At 44.2% G+C, this 18,376-nt stretch overlaps 1 protein-coding gene across 5 annotated transcripts in view; it reads left to right on the plus strand.

Annotated features, from left to right (window-relative positions):
* The window catches only part of rxfp2l (relaxin family peptide receptor 2, like), a 144,303-nt gene that overhangs the window by 103,121 nt on the left and 22,806 nt on the right, over window positions 1-18,376 (plus strand). For 4 of the 5 annotated variants that reach the window (XM_041196217.1, XM_041196220.1, XM_041196219.1 and 1 more), the window contains 2 exons: window positions 960-1,031; window positions 11,188-11,259. In XM_041196217.1, the coding sequence (XP_041052151.1) occupies window positions 960-1,031; window positions 11,188-11,259 (144 nt within the window). The remainder of the gene's footprint in view (window positions 1-959; window positions 1,032-11,187; window positions 11,260-18,376) is intronic. The other variant, XM_041196221.1, reaches the window with a different exon arrangement.

Here is an 18,376-nt window from a genome sequence, read left to right on the forward strand (position 1 = left end):
CAGCGGTCTGTGCATGCCTGCCACCGCCCGCCCACTCCAGCTATCTCCTTGGGAGTCGAGAAATACGCTGGGCTGCCCGCATAAAATGGCAGCATGGACCCAATTGTGGGTAGCATCAGGTCCGCATCCCCTGCCAACTGGAAAATTCAGGCCTTAATGTTGCAGCTGAGTGGAATCGTTGATGTGTCGCTATTGAAAATCTAAATTTTTTGTTTGTAGACCCCATCAATGACGCTTTTGCATGCTGTCCTGAAACTCATGGCACCAGCTAAACACTCCACTTGCTACAACTATTGATTCACCTCAGAATCTTCACCATCTGGCAATTAGCACCACCATGCCTGAAAATGCAACAATGTCAGAGACATTTAGTCATCCACAACATATCCCACTTTTCTGGGGAATAATTGTCCCTGGTTCTTTTCCCTTCGACTTCCTTAGACATGTGCTTCACATGCTGTCCATTTCACTCTTTATTTTCAACATTGCCATCACTTTCTTTATATTGAGCATCCTTTTTAATATTATGTCAGTTGAATAGATCTCTAACTCTATAGCCAACTTTGTTAATAGTTTAAAGATTTACCCCTTCTAGATTGGTTGGCAGGTAGTTGGCATGCCCAACATCCTCTTCATAATGCTTCTCTTGAGCTAACTGCTATAAGTGGCTTGGGCTGACTCATTTAAATTATCTTCAGAGCCTCACCAGATCTCCTGTCTGGCTGGCTGTTCAGGGCAGGCAGCACTGCAGTATCCTGGTGAACATGATGCACACATCCTGGCCATACAAATGAAACCATCACTGTGATTGGGAATGGGATCTCCATCTTTGGGCTAAAGTGGATGTGAATTTTGCTTCACCACACTGGTACCATCGGAAAAGATCCCCAAAGATTCAGCTCAATGTGTTTTGTGCTGCACTGATTGATTCAAAGGGTTTGTCTGTTCCATTTTTTAAGGGACTTGTCTTCAAATCAGATTCAGGAGTTGTCTCCCTTGGTATTCAGAGACTTTGAACATCTCCAACAGCTGTAAGTTACTGAATTTCTCAATGTTCATTCCTTTCCTAATATTCAGACACACTTTGATCTCATCCATCATTAAGCTGATGAGAAAACATAGGCCAAGAATTGGTCATTTGACCCGCCAAGCCCGCTCTTTCACAGATCCTGCACCATTTACTCTATCAAGTAACATGTCTCAATAGTTCTGTAGAATTTCTCCCAACCCTCAATGGTAATTAAGCAAAGCTTCAAAATATTCATTCCCATTATTCATTCTCGATCAGTTGCCCTCCACAGATGGCAGATTATCTTATTTCAAGGAGATTTCTGCGGCTCTGTCCGTACTTACCCTACAGCCTCCAATCCCATTCTAAGTATAGCCCATTCTTAATGATGCGGCACACAGTTTGAGAAAGCAAATGATAGCCCCCTCACCCCAAATTGAAATAAAAACAATGCATTTGTAGCACTCAGTTGCAATTAGCAACTGAACAATGGCATTTGCTTCAGATTGTGTTACAGTGACTTCTGTGTTTAAACTCAGGCAGTGGATTGCAGGTTGTAGGCATTAGTGTAAGCTAAAATGACAAAAAGTTGCACGTAGCTCCTTCGCAGCTAAAGCTGGAAGAGAAATGGTGGGAGTTTGCATGAATGTTGTTTATGGATGGCAGCAAGCCAGAGTGAAATAATGGAGATAAAAAGATGGATGGATATTCATCAGTTTTGCTTAATTACTCTTGGAATCAATTATTTATACAGAATGTTCCCTCAGGGAATTAAGTGGTGGATAAAGTCCATAATAGGATAGGTTTTACTAGGGTTCTGTGGAGAATGAATAAAACAGGCTGAAAAGCCTCTCATCTGTCACTTGTGTCTGTGGAGAGGTGTCAAATTATCTATTTTCATTCTGACTCAGTGAGTGAGGAAGAGGAAAGAGGAAGAGATGGGAGGAGAGAGAAGCATGAGAGGGAGAGGGGAAAAAAGGAAAAGCAAAGGGATTGAGAAAAGTAGATGCAAATTTACTTGGCTCAATGTGATTACCTGACTAAGAAGAGGGAAGCAGGAAAAGCATCTAAAGGACTTCAAGGTATTTCATTTTTATGCAACAGCAGTACTGACAGCTAAATGGATGCAAGTTCACACATGCTTTAAACACTCTATCGATATCAGAGGGTCTGGAGGGAGAAATGTGATGTGGAGGGGCTGGCAAATCTGCACAATGGCCAGGTTTGCTGATGACACAAACATATGCGGCTGTGCAGTAAACAGGGTATATGGAAGTATCAAATTACAAAGAAATATTGATAGATCAAGTGGGAAAAACTGTAGCTAATGGATTTAAGAGTAGACAAATGTGAAATCCTAAAAAGGGTAGAACAGGGTGCTTTCTAAATGGTGTAAAGCCAGAAACAGTGATGGTCGAAAGACAGTTGGGGGTCCAAAAGGCTAATAGAGTGCTGACCTTTATATCTAGAGGAATAGAATACAAGGGGATAAAAGTCATGCTTCTGGTATACAAAGCCCTGGTTAGACCACACCTGGAGTTCTGGGAACAGTTCTAGTACCATACATTAGAAGGGATATAATGGCCTTGCAGGGAGTGCAGTATAGATTTACGAAAATGATATATGGACTCCCAGGCCTGAATTTTTGCGAAGACAGAGAGGCTCTCCGTCTTTGTGAAAATAGCTGTGGAGGCCGGGTCTGAAAGTCCCGTCCCTGAACCCGACCCCCAATACTTTCGCAGGGGAAGAATGGATCTAAATAGCATATCTGTGGTTCACAGGCGCAACTGCACATGTTAAAGTGCCTGATTTGATTTTGGCTGGTGGGATGTCCAAAACACGATTTGTGCACTTTAGACCTGGGAGGAGAAAGTCCAAAGTAAGTGGCGTTATTTGAAGATGTAGGGTACTCTTTTGCATATGGTCCCGGGATACCTTTGAGAGAGGGAAGGTACCCTTTTGGAGAGATAAGGTGTCCCCTAAGGTTATTAAAAATAGACATGAATGTGCATAAAAAGTGGGATAAATTCATTGGAACAGTCAAGCTCATTGGAAAAGTCAAAGGGAACTGTCAATCTGTCAAGGAATTTAAATCTCCTGCCCTTTAAATATTGAAAAAATGGCCAGTAGTTTTCAAAAAAATTGGTGCTTGCTATTTCACGCTGTCTGTTGACATAAGCTTGAGGGTTGGCATTATAGGATTAATGCTGCATGATTGATTTCACAACCTATCATTATCACAGTGCGTTGCCTGTCAGTTCACAGTCTGATTGACATCTCCAAGTGCTTATAAAGTCTTTGAAGTGGGAGTATGAATACAAATTCTGTTGTTATAAGAGATTCGGTATTTGAAGGAAGTTAAATGTAGTGAATGGGTTTTTATCAATGAATTTATTTGTTTTTAAATAGTGAATTCATCAATAGGCACTTAAGAACTTTATTCAATCTCATCTTGGTTCTTGATGCCTGCCTATGGCGGTAAGTTGGCATGGAGGCTAAGGGCAAGGGATGATGGGTTTGGGGCATGGGTTGTCATGAGTTGGCAGTAAGCTTGCATAGGGGCCATGGGGGGTGGGGGGGGTGGATGAAGGAGTATAGGTTGGCAGGGATTTGGCATGGATTGGCATGGGAAGTGTGGGGAATTTGAGGGGTGAGGGCTGGAGGGCTTTTTCATTATTTTATTCAATTTTTCATGTCTTCATCAAATTGCTGAAGCATCGAAGCCAGCCTTCCTTCCAACCAGCAGCCTCTGAGCTGGGGCACCCGCCACAACTCCTATTTTCACTGGTACCCCTGCACCAAAAATCCAAACTTCTGTGGTACTTTTTCTGGGTCAGGTTTGCAGAGCCAGGAACTGTCCCAACTCTGCACTCCCAAATCAGGAGAAAATATTTAGGCCCAAGGGTTAAATTGTGAGGATAGATTACTCAAACTGTGGTTGTATTCCATGGTAATTTTTTAACATTCATTTATGCGATGTGGGCGTCGCTGGCAAGGCCAGCATTGTTTCCCATTCCTAATTGCCCTTGAACTGAGTGGTGCCTGGCCATTTCAGAGGACAGTTAAGAGTCAATCATATTACAGTGGATCTGAAGTCATATGTAGGCTAGACCAGACAAGGATGGCAGATTTCCTTCGATAAAGGACATTAGTGAACCGAATGGGTTTTTAACAACAATCGATGATAGTTTCCTGGTCGCCATTCCAAATTTTAAATATCAGCTATCGTGGTGGGATTTGAACCCATGTCCCCAGAGCATTAGGCTGGACAAAATGGACTTGAGGCATTCTCCTGTTTCTATGGCTGGAATTTTGCAACGAGGCAGTGGCCCCATCCCCTGGCTGAAAAGTCAGGACTGAGTCTGCCTCTGCTTGGTCAGGTCACCCGCAACATTTAATGGCTGTCGGGCTATTAATTAGCTCAGGGCGAGACTTCTGCCACCATCTACGTAGAGCGTGGACCTGCGTGAGAAGGGCAGCAGTGGCGGGAGATAAAAACTGATAGCAGAGAGGGAGGCCTAGCGCACGGAGGGTGGATCTGCGTGAGAAAGGCAGTGGTGGCAGGAGGTAAAACTCGGTGGCAGAGGGAGGCCCAGCACACAGAGGGCAGACCTGCGTGAGAAGGACAGCAGCGCAGGAGATAAAAAAAACAGCGGCAGAGAGCCCCTTCAACCTGTTTCTACCTGTCAGAGCCGAAGTGTGATGTCAACGAAAAACAGGTAGGTGATTGGTGGGTATGTCTTCCATGTCTCTTTTGCTTAGCCAAGTGGTTTAAATCAGGACACGTTATCACAGCTGAAGAGTACAGTCAAGAAATTCACAAATTAATTAATTAAATAGAATAGAGGTGGCTGGGCAGGTGATGTGTTGCAGCTGTAGTATGTGGGAGCTGGTGGACGCCAGTACGATCCACAGTGATCACTACTACAGCAAGTGTTGGCTGCTCAAGGAACTTTGGCTTAGAGTTGATGAGCTGGAGTCTGAGCTGCGGATACTGTAACACATCAGGGAGGGTGTGAACACTGTGTTTCAGGAGACAGGCACACCACCTAAATTAGTTACATAAACTTTGGACCGTGGCCAAGGAGGGGAGGGTGTGACGGCAAGTGAGACAGGTATGGGGATCCAGAATTTAGCTTTGGAGGAGCCTCAGTCAGTGCCCTTGTCCAATAGGTACGAGGTTCTTGCTCCCGGTGTGGACAGGGGTACAGACTGCAGGGAGGATGAGCGAACTGACTACAGCACTGTGGTACAGAACGCCATTCAAGCAGGAGGAGCAAAGAGGAATGTAGTAGTAATAGGGGATAGCATAGTTAGGGGAATAGATACTGTTCTCTAAAGCAAAGACAGAGAGTCCCAAAAGCTGGGTTGCCCACCTGATACCAAGGTTAAGGGCATCTCTTCTGGGCTGGAGAGGAACTTGGAGTGGGAGGGGAAGGATCCAGCTGTGGTGGTCCATGTAGGTACCAACGACATAGGTAGGGCAAGGAAAGGGGTTCTGCTGAGGGACTATAAGCAGCTCAGGGCTAAAGTAAAAAGCAGAATCACTAAGGGTAATAATCTCTGGATTACTACTTGAGCCATGTGCAAATTGGTGTAGGGTAAATAAGATTAGAGAGGTAAATGCGTGGCTCAAAGATTGGTGTGGGAGAAATGGGTTCCAATTCATGGGGCACTGGCACTAGTACTGGGGAAATAGAGAGCTGTTCCGTTGGGATGGATTTCATTTGAACAATGCTGGGACAAGTGTCCTGGCGAATTGTATAACTAGGGCTGTAGATAGGACTTTAAACTAGTTAGTGGGAGGCAGGGTTCAATTGAAGGGAAGTTTAAAAATTCAAAAAGAAATGAGAGAGTAGAGGTGCAGGGTAGTGAAGAGGTGAACGATAATCAAAGTGTGACAGGAAGGGGCAGAAAATATAAGCAGAAGAGTGCAGCAGAAATTAGAAACAAAATGAGTAATAATGGTAAAAAGTCAAAGCTTAACGCTCTTTACCTGAATGCACACAGCATTTATAACGAGATAGATGACAGCACAAATAGAAATAAATGAATATGACTTGATAGCTATTAAAGAGACATGGTTGCAGGGTGACCAAGACTGGGAACTCAATATTCAAGGGTATTTGACATTCAGGAAAAATAGACAAAAAGGAGGAGAAGGAGGTGGGGTAGCTTTTTAAATAAAGGAAGGTATCAGTGCGTTGGTGAGTAGTGATATAGGTGCAATAGATCTTGTTATGGAATCAGTTTGGGTGGAAATAAGGAATAGAAAGGGGAAGAAGTCACGGTGGGAGCTGTCTATAGGCCCCCGAAGAGTTGCCTCACTGTAGGACAAAGACAAAGTATAAATCAGGATATAATGCAGGCATATAAGAAGGGCGCTACAATTGTCATGGGTGATTTTAATCTGCACATTGACTGGACAAATCAGATTGGCAGGGGTAACATGGAAGACGAATTTGTAGAGTGCATCAGGGATTGTTTCTTAGAGCAATACATTGCAGAATCTACCCAAGAACTGGCTTTTTTAGATCTAGTAATGTGTAATGAGGTGGTATTAATAAGAGATATCGTAGTTAAGGATCCTCTAGTGGGTAGCGATCACAATATGATAGAATTTCAAATTCTGTTTGAGGGCGAGCAACTCGGGTCTCAAACCAATGTCCTCAACTTAAACAAGGGCTATTATGAGGCATGAAGAAAGAATTGTCTAAAGCGGCTTGGAAAATAGAGTAAGAGGAAGGTCAGTGGATGAGCAGTGGCAGACATTTAAGCAGATATTTCATAATGCTCAGCAAAAATTTATCCTGGTCAAAAAGAAGGACTTGCTGAGAAGGATGAACCACCTGTGCTTAACAAAAGTGGTCAAGAAGAGTATCCAATCAAAAATTTAGGCATACAAAGTGGCAAAAGCTAGTGGTAGGCCAAAGGATTGGGAATTTGTTAGGAACTGGCAGTGGATGACTAAAAAGCTAATGAGGGAGAAAATTGATTATGAAAGTAAATTGGCAAGAAATATAAAAAGAAACAGTAAGAGCTTCTACGGGTATATAAAAAAAAGTGGCTAAAGTGAACGTAGAACCCTTGGAGGATGCAACTGAATTGATAATGGGGAACGGGGAAATGGCAGTTAATTTAAACCCATATTTTACATCTGTCTTCATGGTGGAGGACACTATAAACATCCCAAAGATATCAGATAAGCAAGGAGTTAATGGGAGGAAAGATCTTGTAACAGTCTCTATCATGAGGGACAAAGTATTTGACAAACTAATGGGACTAAAGGCAGACAAGTCACCAGGACCTGATGGCCTGCATCCAAGGGTCTTAACGGAAGTGGCTGCAGAGATAGTGGAGGCATTGGTCAAAATATTCCAGAACTCACTGGATTCAGGAGGGTCCCAGCAGATTGGAAAGCCGCTAATGAGATGCCCCTGTTCAAGAAAGGAGGAAGACAAAAAGCAGGAAACTATCAGCCAGTCAGCCTAACAGCTGTCATTGGGAAAATGCTAGAGTCCATTATTAAGGAAGAAATAGCAGGACATTTCAAAAAGCTTAATGCAATCAAACAGAGTCAACATGGTTTCATGTTTGACAAATTTGCTACATTTCTGAGGATATAACAAGCAGAGTTGATAAAAGGGAACCAGTAGATGTAGTGTATTTGGATTTCCAGAAGGCATTCGATAAGGTGCCACATAAAAGGTAGGAGCTCATGGTACGGGGGTAATGTATTAGCATGTCTTGAAGATTGGTTAACACATAGAAGACAGAGAGATGGGATTAATGGGTCTTTTTCAGGTTAGAAAGACATCAGCCTAGGGATCAGTCCTAGGGCCTCAATTATTTACTATCTATATTAATGACTTGGAGGAGGGGACAGAGTGTAATGTACCCAAATTTGCTGATGATACAAAAATAGGTGGGAGGGCATGTTGTGACAACATAAGAAATCTGCAAGGGGATGTAGATAGGTTAAATGAGTGGGCAAAAACTTGGCAGATGGAGTTTAATGTAGGAAAGTGAGGTCATGCAGTTTGATAGGAAGAATCAAAAGGCAGACTATTATTTAAATGGAGAGAGACTCGAAAAAGTGCAGCACAGAGGGATATAGGTGCTCTTGTGCATGAAACGCAAAGAAGTTAGCATGCAGGAGCAGCAAATAACTAAGAAGGCAAGTGGAATTTTGGTCTCTATTGCTAGGGGATTGGAGTTTAAAAATAGGGAAGTCTTGTTACAACTGTACAGGGTGTTGGTGAGGCTGCACCTGCAGTACTGTGTACAGTTTTGGTCCCCGTATTTAAGAAAGGATATACTGGCATTGGAGGCAGTTCAAAAGAGATTCACTAGGCTGATTCCTGGGATGAAGGGGTTGACTTATCAAGAATGGCTAAATAGTTCAGGCCTTTATTCATTAGAGTTTAGAAGAATGAAGGGTGATCTTATTGAAATGTACAAAATTCTGAGGGGGCTTGACAGGGTAGATGTTGAGAAGATGTTTCCACTAGTGGGGGAATCTCGAACTAGGGGACATGGTTACAGAATAAGGGAACACTTATTTAAAACTGATATGCGAAGGAATTTCTTTTCCCAGAGGGTAGTGAATGTCTGGAATTCTCTGGTCCAGAGAGATCACTGAAAGTATTTAAAGAGGAGGGAGATAGATTTTTAAAATATAGGTGAGTTTAGGGCTATGAGGAGCTGGCACGAAAGAGGAGTTGAGGGGACAGATCAGCCATGATCTTATTGAATGGCAGGGCAGGCTTGAGGAGCTGAATGGACTACTGCTGCTCCTATTTCTTATGTTCTTATCTGGGATGATGTCTCACCCTCAAGAATTGCTGGTTAATCATATGGCCAGCAGCTCTCTGGTTCCAGCAGTGCCACCAGGAGCAGCAGCCACCGCTGGAGACTATGGATGGTGGGGTGTACCATGGAGGTGGGGAGGAACCCCTATTGGGCACAGGATGCTCGAACAGGAGGGACCCACCTCAGACTGTGAACACTTCCTGCCCTGGTAAAATAACAGCAACAGTGGTAGGAGGCCCTTAGGTGACCATTAATTGGGCATTTAAGGGCCTCAATTGGCCTACAGGCTAATGGGTCACTCGACCAATAAGATAGGAGGTGAGTAGGCGATGGACATGCACTGCCACCAGGGCACCTGATTTTATGCTGACCCCACCCCCACCCCACTGGCATGCTAGCCCACTCCAAGGTATCTATGCGTGCATTTCACTCCAGAGTGTGACTCCTTTGTAGCCTTGTAGTTTCTGCTTTTAAAACACAATGATATTGCAGGGAGGTCTTGTGTCACAGTGGTAGCATCACCACCTCTGGGCCAGAAGCTCTGAGCTCAAGCCTCACTTCAGGACTTGATGGCCATGGAAGGTGTGTTCATAAAGTGGCCAGGAGTTCCTCATGGTAGTGTCTTAGGCCAATCATCTTCAGCTGCTTCATCAATGACCTCCCTTCCATCATAAGGTCAGGGATGGGGATGTTTGCTGATGATTGCAACGTTCAGCATCATCCGTGATCCTCATATACTGAAGCAGTCCATGTCCAAATGCAGAAAGGACCTGGTCAATATCCAGGCTTGGGCTGAGAAGTGACAAGTAACATTTGCGCCACACAAATGCCAGATAATGACCATATCTAGCAAGAGGATCTAACCATCATCCCTTGACATCCAATGGCATTATCATTGCTGAATCCCCCACTATCAATATCCTGTGGGTTTCTGTTGACCAGAAACTGAACTGGACTATATAAAAACTGTGGCTACAACAACAGATCAGAGGCTAGGAATCCTGTGGTAAATAACTCACTTCCTGATTCCCCAAAGCCTGTCCACCATCTATAAGGCACAAGTCAGGAGTTTGAAGCTTGACTCCATCCAGGACAGAGCAGCCCACTTGGTTGACACGCCTTTAACATTCATTCACTACAGCACCACTGACAAACAGTGGCAGCAGCATGTAGCATCTACAAGATGCACTGAAGAAACTCACCAAGGCTCCATAGGCAGCACCTTCTAAACCCATGACCGCTACCACCTAGAAGGACAATGGTAGTAGACACATGGGAGCACCACCAACTGGAACTTCCCCTCCAAGCCACTCACCATCCTGACTTTGAAATATATTACTGTTCCTGGGTCAAAATCCTGGAACTCCCTCCTTAACAGCAGTGTTAGTGTACCTACACCACAGGGACTGTAGCGGTTCAAGAAGGCAGCTCACCACCACCTTCTCAAGGGCAATTAGGGATGGGCAATAAGTGTTGGCCTAGCCAGTGACATCCACATTCCATAAAATGAATTTTAAATAAAACCAGAATTATTATCAGCCTGTGAATCCTTGCAATACACCTGATGGAGGGAATAAGAATGGGAGAGTTTCCTGGTCAGCTATACTGCAGAAGACAATGGCAAACCACTGCAGTGCTTTGCCAAGCATAATCATGGACCAATCCAATGGAAGGCCATGGTCACCAATGTCCTGTCACTGATTTTCTCTGTCCTGCAGAGACATCTAGTGTGTTATTTTCAGAATTCCAAGGACGTATACAGAATGTATCACTATAGTGCTCCTTTAATAGTCATTCTGCACACAGTAAAAACTCATTTTTACATGACAGTCACAATGGTATCAAAGCTATCTGATTTGCTCCCCCAGTGGCTCTGTAGATAGGTGCACAGTCTGGAATAAAACTGATCCATACAGGTCACAAAGGTCTTTAGTTTGTGCTGAGTTAGCTGATCTCAATGTTATTACATTTGGAAGTTTGAGGAATGGCCTCAGTATCCCTAAGAAGGGAAATTCCACAAAGGTTCCGAATCATGATCACTGCCCGGTGACCACTGCTGGTGACAGGAGCAGTACTAGACAAAGAAAAGATTAGTCTCTGCTGGAAAGGCCCCCACTATCAACCAGCCTGCCACCACACAAAGAATGGCTATTTGAGCAAAGTAGGTACTGGAGACTGACCATCACCCTTGGAACGGCACTCTAACAAGAAATGAATAACTTCAGGAGAGAAAATTAAAGAGGAACTACTCACAACATGGGAATTTGCTGGAACTTTGAGGTTAAATATTTCTAGGACCTTTTGGAAGCTTTGAAAAATTTACCCAAGTTCTGTTATTTAGCTTGTTTTTTTCTGGTGTTTTACAGGAATTTATCACGTAACCCGATGAACTATATCCACAGGGATCAGTTTGACCACCTTATTGCTCTAAAGTCGCTGTGAGTACAGTTTATCTTGCTTTGATCATTGGTAGAACATTGATTACTGGATGTTCAGTTTTCTTTTTGGTGACAACTTTCCCATCGAGTGAGAGCCAAGTCCAGGCTCACAGCAGACGGCTAAATTTGACTATTCGTCTTCAAACTCAATGGTGTGGTGAACATGTGGCTGAACTCCAAGTTTATAAACAAAAATTAGAGAAGAAACAAACTGAAACTCAATAGAAATAAAAAGTTGGGCTATATTCCAGCCTTGTTCAACTACATGCTTGTGGGTGACAATAATTTAGTACTTTTATACTTAATTTATATTCCAGTCTTTTGGGTCTCCCAAGGCAAGTAGACATGAAGGTAACCAATACTGATACCTTCTCTAATACCGTACAAAACTAATCACCTGAAGGTAATGGTTGTAACCCAGTGATAACTCTTGTCCAGTTTTCCTGTCTTCCCTCTCTGCAAAGGAGGCACCTTAGTTTGAGTCCTTCTTTGTTAATTTGACCACCCAACTCAATTTGGCCATGGGTGTACTGGTTGACTTTCTGGTTTTTCCAGGAAATTTACTGTCCTAGTTTCAATTCACCCCTTCAATGGTCCCCCTCTATTAAGCTTCCAAAGTATCATTACATACGATCCTTTCACATCTAGGACCTGACCTTGAATACAGCCCAAACTGATGGAATGAAAGTCTTCTGGTAATCTAACTGAATTGAGTTTGGGCAATGTCAATCCAGTTCCCAGTGACTGCAAAGGCACAGCACAAAATTGGATATAATAGGAACAGAGGAATGTAGGACCAAGATTAAGGCAGTCAGCCTCTCGAGCCTGTTCCGTCATTTTGTTGATCTGCATATTAGCCCCATCTTCCCATCTTGGTTCCACATACCTTAATTTACCCTTGTCTAACAATGGTATAACAATCTCAGTTTTGAGACTTTCAATTGACCTAGCCTCCACAGATTTTTGGGGAAGAGTTCCATATTTCCGCTACCCTTCATGTAAAGAAGTGCTTCCTGACATCACTCTTGAACTACCTAGCTATAATTTGAAGGTTATACTCCATTATCCTGGATTATCCAACCAGGGGAGATACTGGGTGCTACATTGGGCTCGGTAGCACCCATTGTTTGGCCTCTACAGATGTCATTTGGACAGCGAAATGGTATCCAATGCATGTAGGTGCATTCCTTTTTAAAAATTTGTTGTTAAGCCATGAGCATTGATGGCAAGGCCTGCACTTATTTCCCCACCAACTAACCCCCCCCCCCCCCCCACCCCCCCACCAACACCACCACCCTTGAGAAGGTGATGGTGAGTCACCTTCTTGAACCTCTGCAGTTCATGTGTGTAGGTACACCCGCACTGCTGTTAGGGTAGAAGTTCCAGGATTTTGACCCAGTGACAGTGAAGGAACAACAATATAGTTTCAGTAGGTACTTCCATGCATCTGCTGCCCTTGTCTTTCTAGGTGGTAGAGGTTGCGGGTTTCAAAGATGCTGTCAAAGGAGCCTTGGCAAGTTGCTGCAGTGCTTCTTGTAGATCATATACACAGTGCGCTGGTGGTGGAGAAGTGAATGTAGATGGGGTGCTGTTCAAGCAGGCTGCTCTGTCTTGGATGGTGAGGAGCTTCTTGACTGTAATTGGATCTGCAATCACACAGGCAAGTGGAAAGTATTCCATCACACTACTGACTGGTGGACAGACTATGAGGAGTCAGGAGGTAAGTTACGCACCACAGAAATCCCAGTCTTTGACCTGCTCTTGGAAAGCAATATTTATATGGCTGGTCCAGTTAAGTTTCTGGTCAATGGTAACCCTTCTCCCTGGATACTGATGGTGGGGGATTCAGCAACGGTTATACCATTAAGTGTCATGGGGAAATGGTTAGATTCTCTCTTGTTGGAGATGGTTAAAGTCTGGCAGTTATGTGGCACACATGCCACTTGCCACTTACCAGCCAAAGCCTGAAAGTTGTCCAGATCTTGTTGCATGCAGGCACAGACTGCTTCAGTATCTGAGGAGTCGCAAATGGTGCTGAACATGTGCAATCATCAGTGAACATTCCCGCTCCTGCCCTTATGATTGAGGGAAGGTCATTGATGAAGCAGCTGAAGATGGTTGGATCTAGGACACTACCCTGAGGAACTCCTGCAGTGATGTCCTGGGACTGAGATGATTGACCTCCAACAACCACATTCCTCTTCCTTTGTGCTGGGCATGATGCCAACCAGTGGAGAATTCACCCCCTCCTCCCCGATTCCCATTGACTTCAATTTTGCTAGGCCTCCTTGTTACCCCCTTGCTCAAACGCTACCTTGATGTCAAGGGCACTCTTCCCTCACCTCTGGAATACAGCTCTTTTGTCCATGTTTGGATCAAAGCTGTAATGAAGTCTGGGGTTGAGTGGCCCTGACAGAACCCAAACTGCGCATCAGGTAGTTACTGAGTAAGTGCCACTTGAAGGCACTTGAAGACCTTCTATCACTTTGCTCATGTTTGAGAATAGACTGTTGGAGCAGTAATTGGCTAGATTGTATTTGTCTTGCTTTTTGTGGACAGAACATACCTGGGCAATTTTCTACATTGTTGGGTAGATGCCAATGTTGTAGCTGTGCTGGAACAGCTGAGCTAAGGGCACAGCAAGTTACTCAGTACTACATCAGGATGTTGTCAGGGCCCATAGTCTTTGTTGTATCCAGTATCTTCAGCTGTTTACAGACATATGGAGTGAATTGAATTGTCTGGAGACTGGCATCTGTGATGCTGCAGACTTTAGGAGGAAGCTAAGATGGGTCATCCACTCAGCACTTCTGGTTGAAGGTGGTTGCAAATGCTTCAGCCTTGTCTTTTGTACTGTTGTGCTGGGCTCCGCCATCATTGAGGATGGGGATATTTGTGGAATCACTTCCTGTTAGCTGTTGAATTGTCCACCATCATTCACGACTGGATATGGCAGGATTCCAGAACTTTGATCTGATCCGTTGGTTATGGTTCCAGCTCTGAATTGTGCTGCGCCCCATATTGGTGAGGGGATTTGCATGCAGCTGGCATCAGTTGGAAATATGCAGAGCAACCAGATCCTGATGTCAATCAATGCATTATACTGATGTGATGCCATCTTGGAACTCCATGCTCCTACCAACATCCTCTCTACCCTTGCACAATTTAGCGAATAGCCACTAGTGCTATTTAAAGACATCATCCCTACCTACAGGTTAGTCGCTGGCTGATTTCTTCTGGCTTTTGCTACAATTTTGCAAGTGTTTGATGCTTTCCATAATTTCTAGTTACAAAAATCTACAGGAAGTGGTGTGGTAGGCACAAAAGGAGTTTTTGCTTCTTCAAGTCTTCTGCACAAACCAGTTGTTCCCAGACATGATGCATGAGTAGGCATTCCCCTTGAATTACAGCATCACAAGGAGATTGAGTAGGCCATGCAGAGCAGGACAAGCTGCTGGGAGATGGAGGGTGGAGAAGGGGAGAAGGGCTCTCAGCAGGATGCCAAATCCACCCATGTTGTTCAGGGATCAATTCTTCTGCCTGAACCTCAGTGAGGAACAATATGTGAAATGTCTGTGCTTCAACAAGGACATCCTCACTGAAATCTGCCACATGCTGCAGTCAAACTGCAACCTCCAAGCAGGACAAGGACCCACACTGCCAGTGACCGTGAAGGCAGCTACTGCAATATAATTTTATATATCTGGTTCTTTCCGGGCTGGAGCCGGTGATATTTGCAACATCTTGAAGTTTGCTGCCCACTATTGCACAAGGGAGGTCACTCAGGCTCTTCATTCAAAGGGAGCAAACTGTATATTTAATTTTCTATTTGCTAGAGAAAGCGTATGGAGTGAGCATGTAGCCTAGCTAGGATTGCAGGCTTCACATAGTGCATGGTGCCATTGATTGCATGAAGGTCACTTTGTGGGCACTGCATGTCAAGTCTGCTACAGTCCAGAAGCTCCCTTCCAGTCGATGTGCAACCATAGGTAGTGCAACACACAGGTTAATGCTTGATATCCTAGCAGCAGCCATGATGCCATCACTCTGTGGTGGTCAGCCATGCCAGCACCATTGGAATCACCTTATCAAACCAAAGGTTGGCTACTGTGCTACAAGGGCTAATCTACTAATGAAATGTCCAATGGCTCCAGTGCACAATCTACACAGCATGTATAGAGTGAAAGCTACGCTGCCACACAAAATATGATGGTGCAGACCATTGGAATACTGAAACAATGCTTCTGCTCCATGAATCCTTCTGGAGGAATCCCGCAGTACTTGACAGAGTGGCTTGTATCCATTGGAGTTTAGGAGAGTAAGAGGCTACTTGATTGAAACATATAAAATCCTGAGGGCTCTTGACAAGTTGGATGTAAAGAGTCTGTTTCCTCTGTGGCAGAATCTAGAACCAGGGATCACTGCTTAAAAATAAGGCGTCACCCATTTAATACAGAGATGAGGAGAATTTTTTTCTTTCAGAGGATCATGAGTCTTTGTAACTCTCTTCTTCAAAAGCCGGTGGAAGCAGAGTCTTTGAATATTTTTAAGTCAGAGGTAGGTAGAATCTTGATAAACACCAGGGTGAAAGGTTATGGGGGTAAGTGAGAATGTGGAATTAAGGTTACAGTCAGATCAGCCACTATCTTATTAAATGGTGGAGCAACCTCAAGGGGCTGAGAGACCTACTCCTGCTCCTAATTCGTATGTGTCAAGATTGGTCTGCTGTATGTTGTAGAACCTCACCAACATGAGGGGACAGCCCTTGCCTGCAGATATATGGCAAGAAACTGAGGAGCAGGAGGATGAGGGGGAGGAGCTTGAGGAAGAGGAGAAAGAAGAGGAAGTAGAGGAAGAGGAAAGGAGGCAGCCACCTGAGTTGCCCCTTCTGTCCTTGCTAAGAAGAGTTAATTCGAGTCCGATCCAGTAATTGTAATCCCAATTCCCTTCTCTGGTTACTGACCATCATAGTGTCTGCTTGGCCAACAGCCACCACAGAATAAACATTTCAAACCAAATTTATAAGTGAAATCATGCCATATTGCACATAAACATAAACTAATCAACCCCTTAATAACTAATCAACCTTAGTGTCTGTATTTTGTCTGCCTTTACCCATATAGTGTTCCTATGCAATGCTATCCTAATGCCTGCAGCATGGCTGATGGAAGGCTGCTGACTTTCAGTGAAAGAGACTCTAGGTGTCTTTGGAGGATGACCTTGAGCAAGACTGTGGACTGCACCACCTTGGCATGGACATAGCAGTCTGGGCTGGCTGGCTTAGAGGCAACAGCAAGCACACTGGCAGAAAGGCAGTGGTGTGATTATGAATGCTGTCATCTTGAGAGAGGACAGCAGATTCATGTTCCATGAAACCACTGCCAATATCCTATGACAGCACCTCAGCAATCATAGTAATCTGTTCTAGGATAGATTGCTGGTCTGCTGCAGTACCCCTCAAGCCCTTTGTACACTAATCCATGGCCTGAGCTTGCATGGCAGCAGCCTAGGTTTCCACTGTAACCACTGTTTGCTCTTGGCCACTCAGGCGACTACTGTTGGTGCTGCAAAGAAGTTGTTGCATTATGGTTGGGCCCACAAGGCATTGATGGAATTGATCACCACTTCCATCTGGAAAGGATGGGCTCAAAGGTGACAAATTCCTCCATGCTCCTTGACATGAACCATTGAACACAGTCTTTCTGGCAGGCTTCCCAATGAACCAAACATTTAGTTGTGAACGCCCAACAGCATTCTTCTGTTAGCTACCCCATCAAAGGCCTCATCTGAGTGTGGCCTTGCCATTGGAAAGACGGCACTGTGTCCCCTGCCACAGTTGCCGTGCACTTGTGCCAATGTATCATATTGACGAGATCATTGAGATCCCATCTCTAATCAATACTTTACGATATGCACAATGTCAGTATCTGAGCTGGTGGCTGTGCGTACAAAATCAAGTGAGATGCCTTGTTTTCTAGCATCATGAACTGTCCTGTTGGTGTTCATCTCCTACCTGTCCAGGTTGCAGTTCTTGGGTACCTGAAAGGGAAAAAGGCACAAGGGTTGTGGTGAGGGGAGCAGGAAAGGTAAGGAGTGCATGCTTACGCCATTTGCAGCTTGTAAATCTGAGAGTTTTTGGTATGAGGGGAAAGTAGAGTGTGATCTAGAGGATTAGGAATGAAAATAGCATCATCTTTAATAGAGGCATGGCAAATTGTCTAATGGCTGAGGGTGATGGTGCATTTGGTGGAATATAGCACTTGAAAATACACTCACAGATCTGACACTTGTGTGAGGTCATTGAACATCTTGCTGCACTGCATCCATGTTCCTGAGGTATGCCTCCTGGCTTGATCTCCAGAGCTATCTGCTCTGTCTGCCTTTTGACCATGTAAATGTGAGTTTAACCATGTCAAAGGAGCTTTATGAATGCGAGTTGCTGTGTTGTGGGAGGCCTAAAACCAGGTCCCGAACCCTGTGAATTTAAAACGTATCTTCTCCTTTTCACCACCTCCACCAAGACTTCCATTGCAGTGTTTAGAAACCTTGGAGCCTGCTCTCCACAATGTTGCAACATTCGTCAGTGTTCTGCAGGACAGATTCACATCCTGCATGACTCTAAACACCCACTCTAGCCACAGTGTACTTCCTCTTTAAGAAGTCCAGGATACTTTTAAGTGGGGCTTAGAAGTTATGATTTTGGACTCCCTGCTCACGCTTGCAGCCAATGTACAGCATAGTTAAGTCTCAGAAGGCAGCATGAGGTAAGATGCTGCCTGCCTTTCAATGGGCATAGGTTAATCTCACCTAAAGATCCTCGCACCATTCCAATTTGGCTCCCATGTTTTTTCTCTCTCTACCCTGTCAAATCCGCTAATCATCTTAATAATCTCATAATCTCATAATCTTCTATAGTGAAGGGAACATAAGCCCAGTCTCTACTACATGGTTTTATAATTTAACCCTTTTCATCCAGTATCATTTTTGTGACTTTGCATTACTTTACATATCCTTCCTGAGTTGTGGTGCCCAGATCTGAACAGAGTACTCCAGATGGGGTCTAATCAGTGCTTTATATAACTGACACAACTTCTATCCCTTTATATTCAAGGCCCAT

Source organism: Carcharodon carcharias, chromosome 9 (assembly GCF_017639515.1).
Source record: "Carcharodon carcharias isolate sCarCar2 chromosome 9, sCarCar2.pri, whole genome shotgun sequence".
Taxonomy (NCBI): Eukaryota; Metazoa; Chordata; class Chondrichthyes; order Lamniformes; family Lamnidae; genus Carcharodon; species Carcharodon carcharias.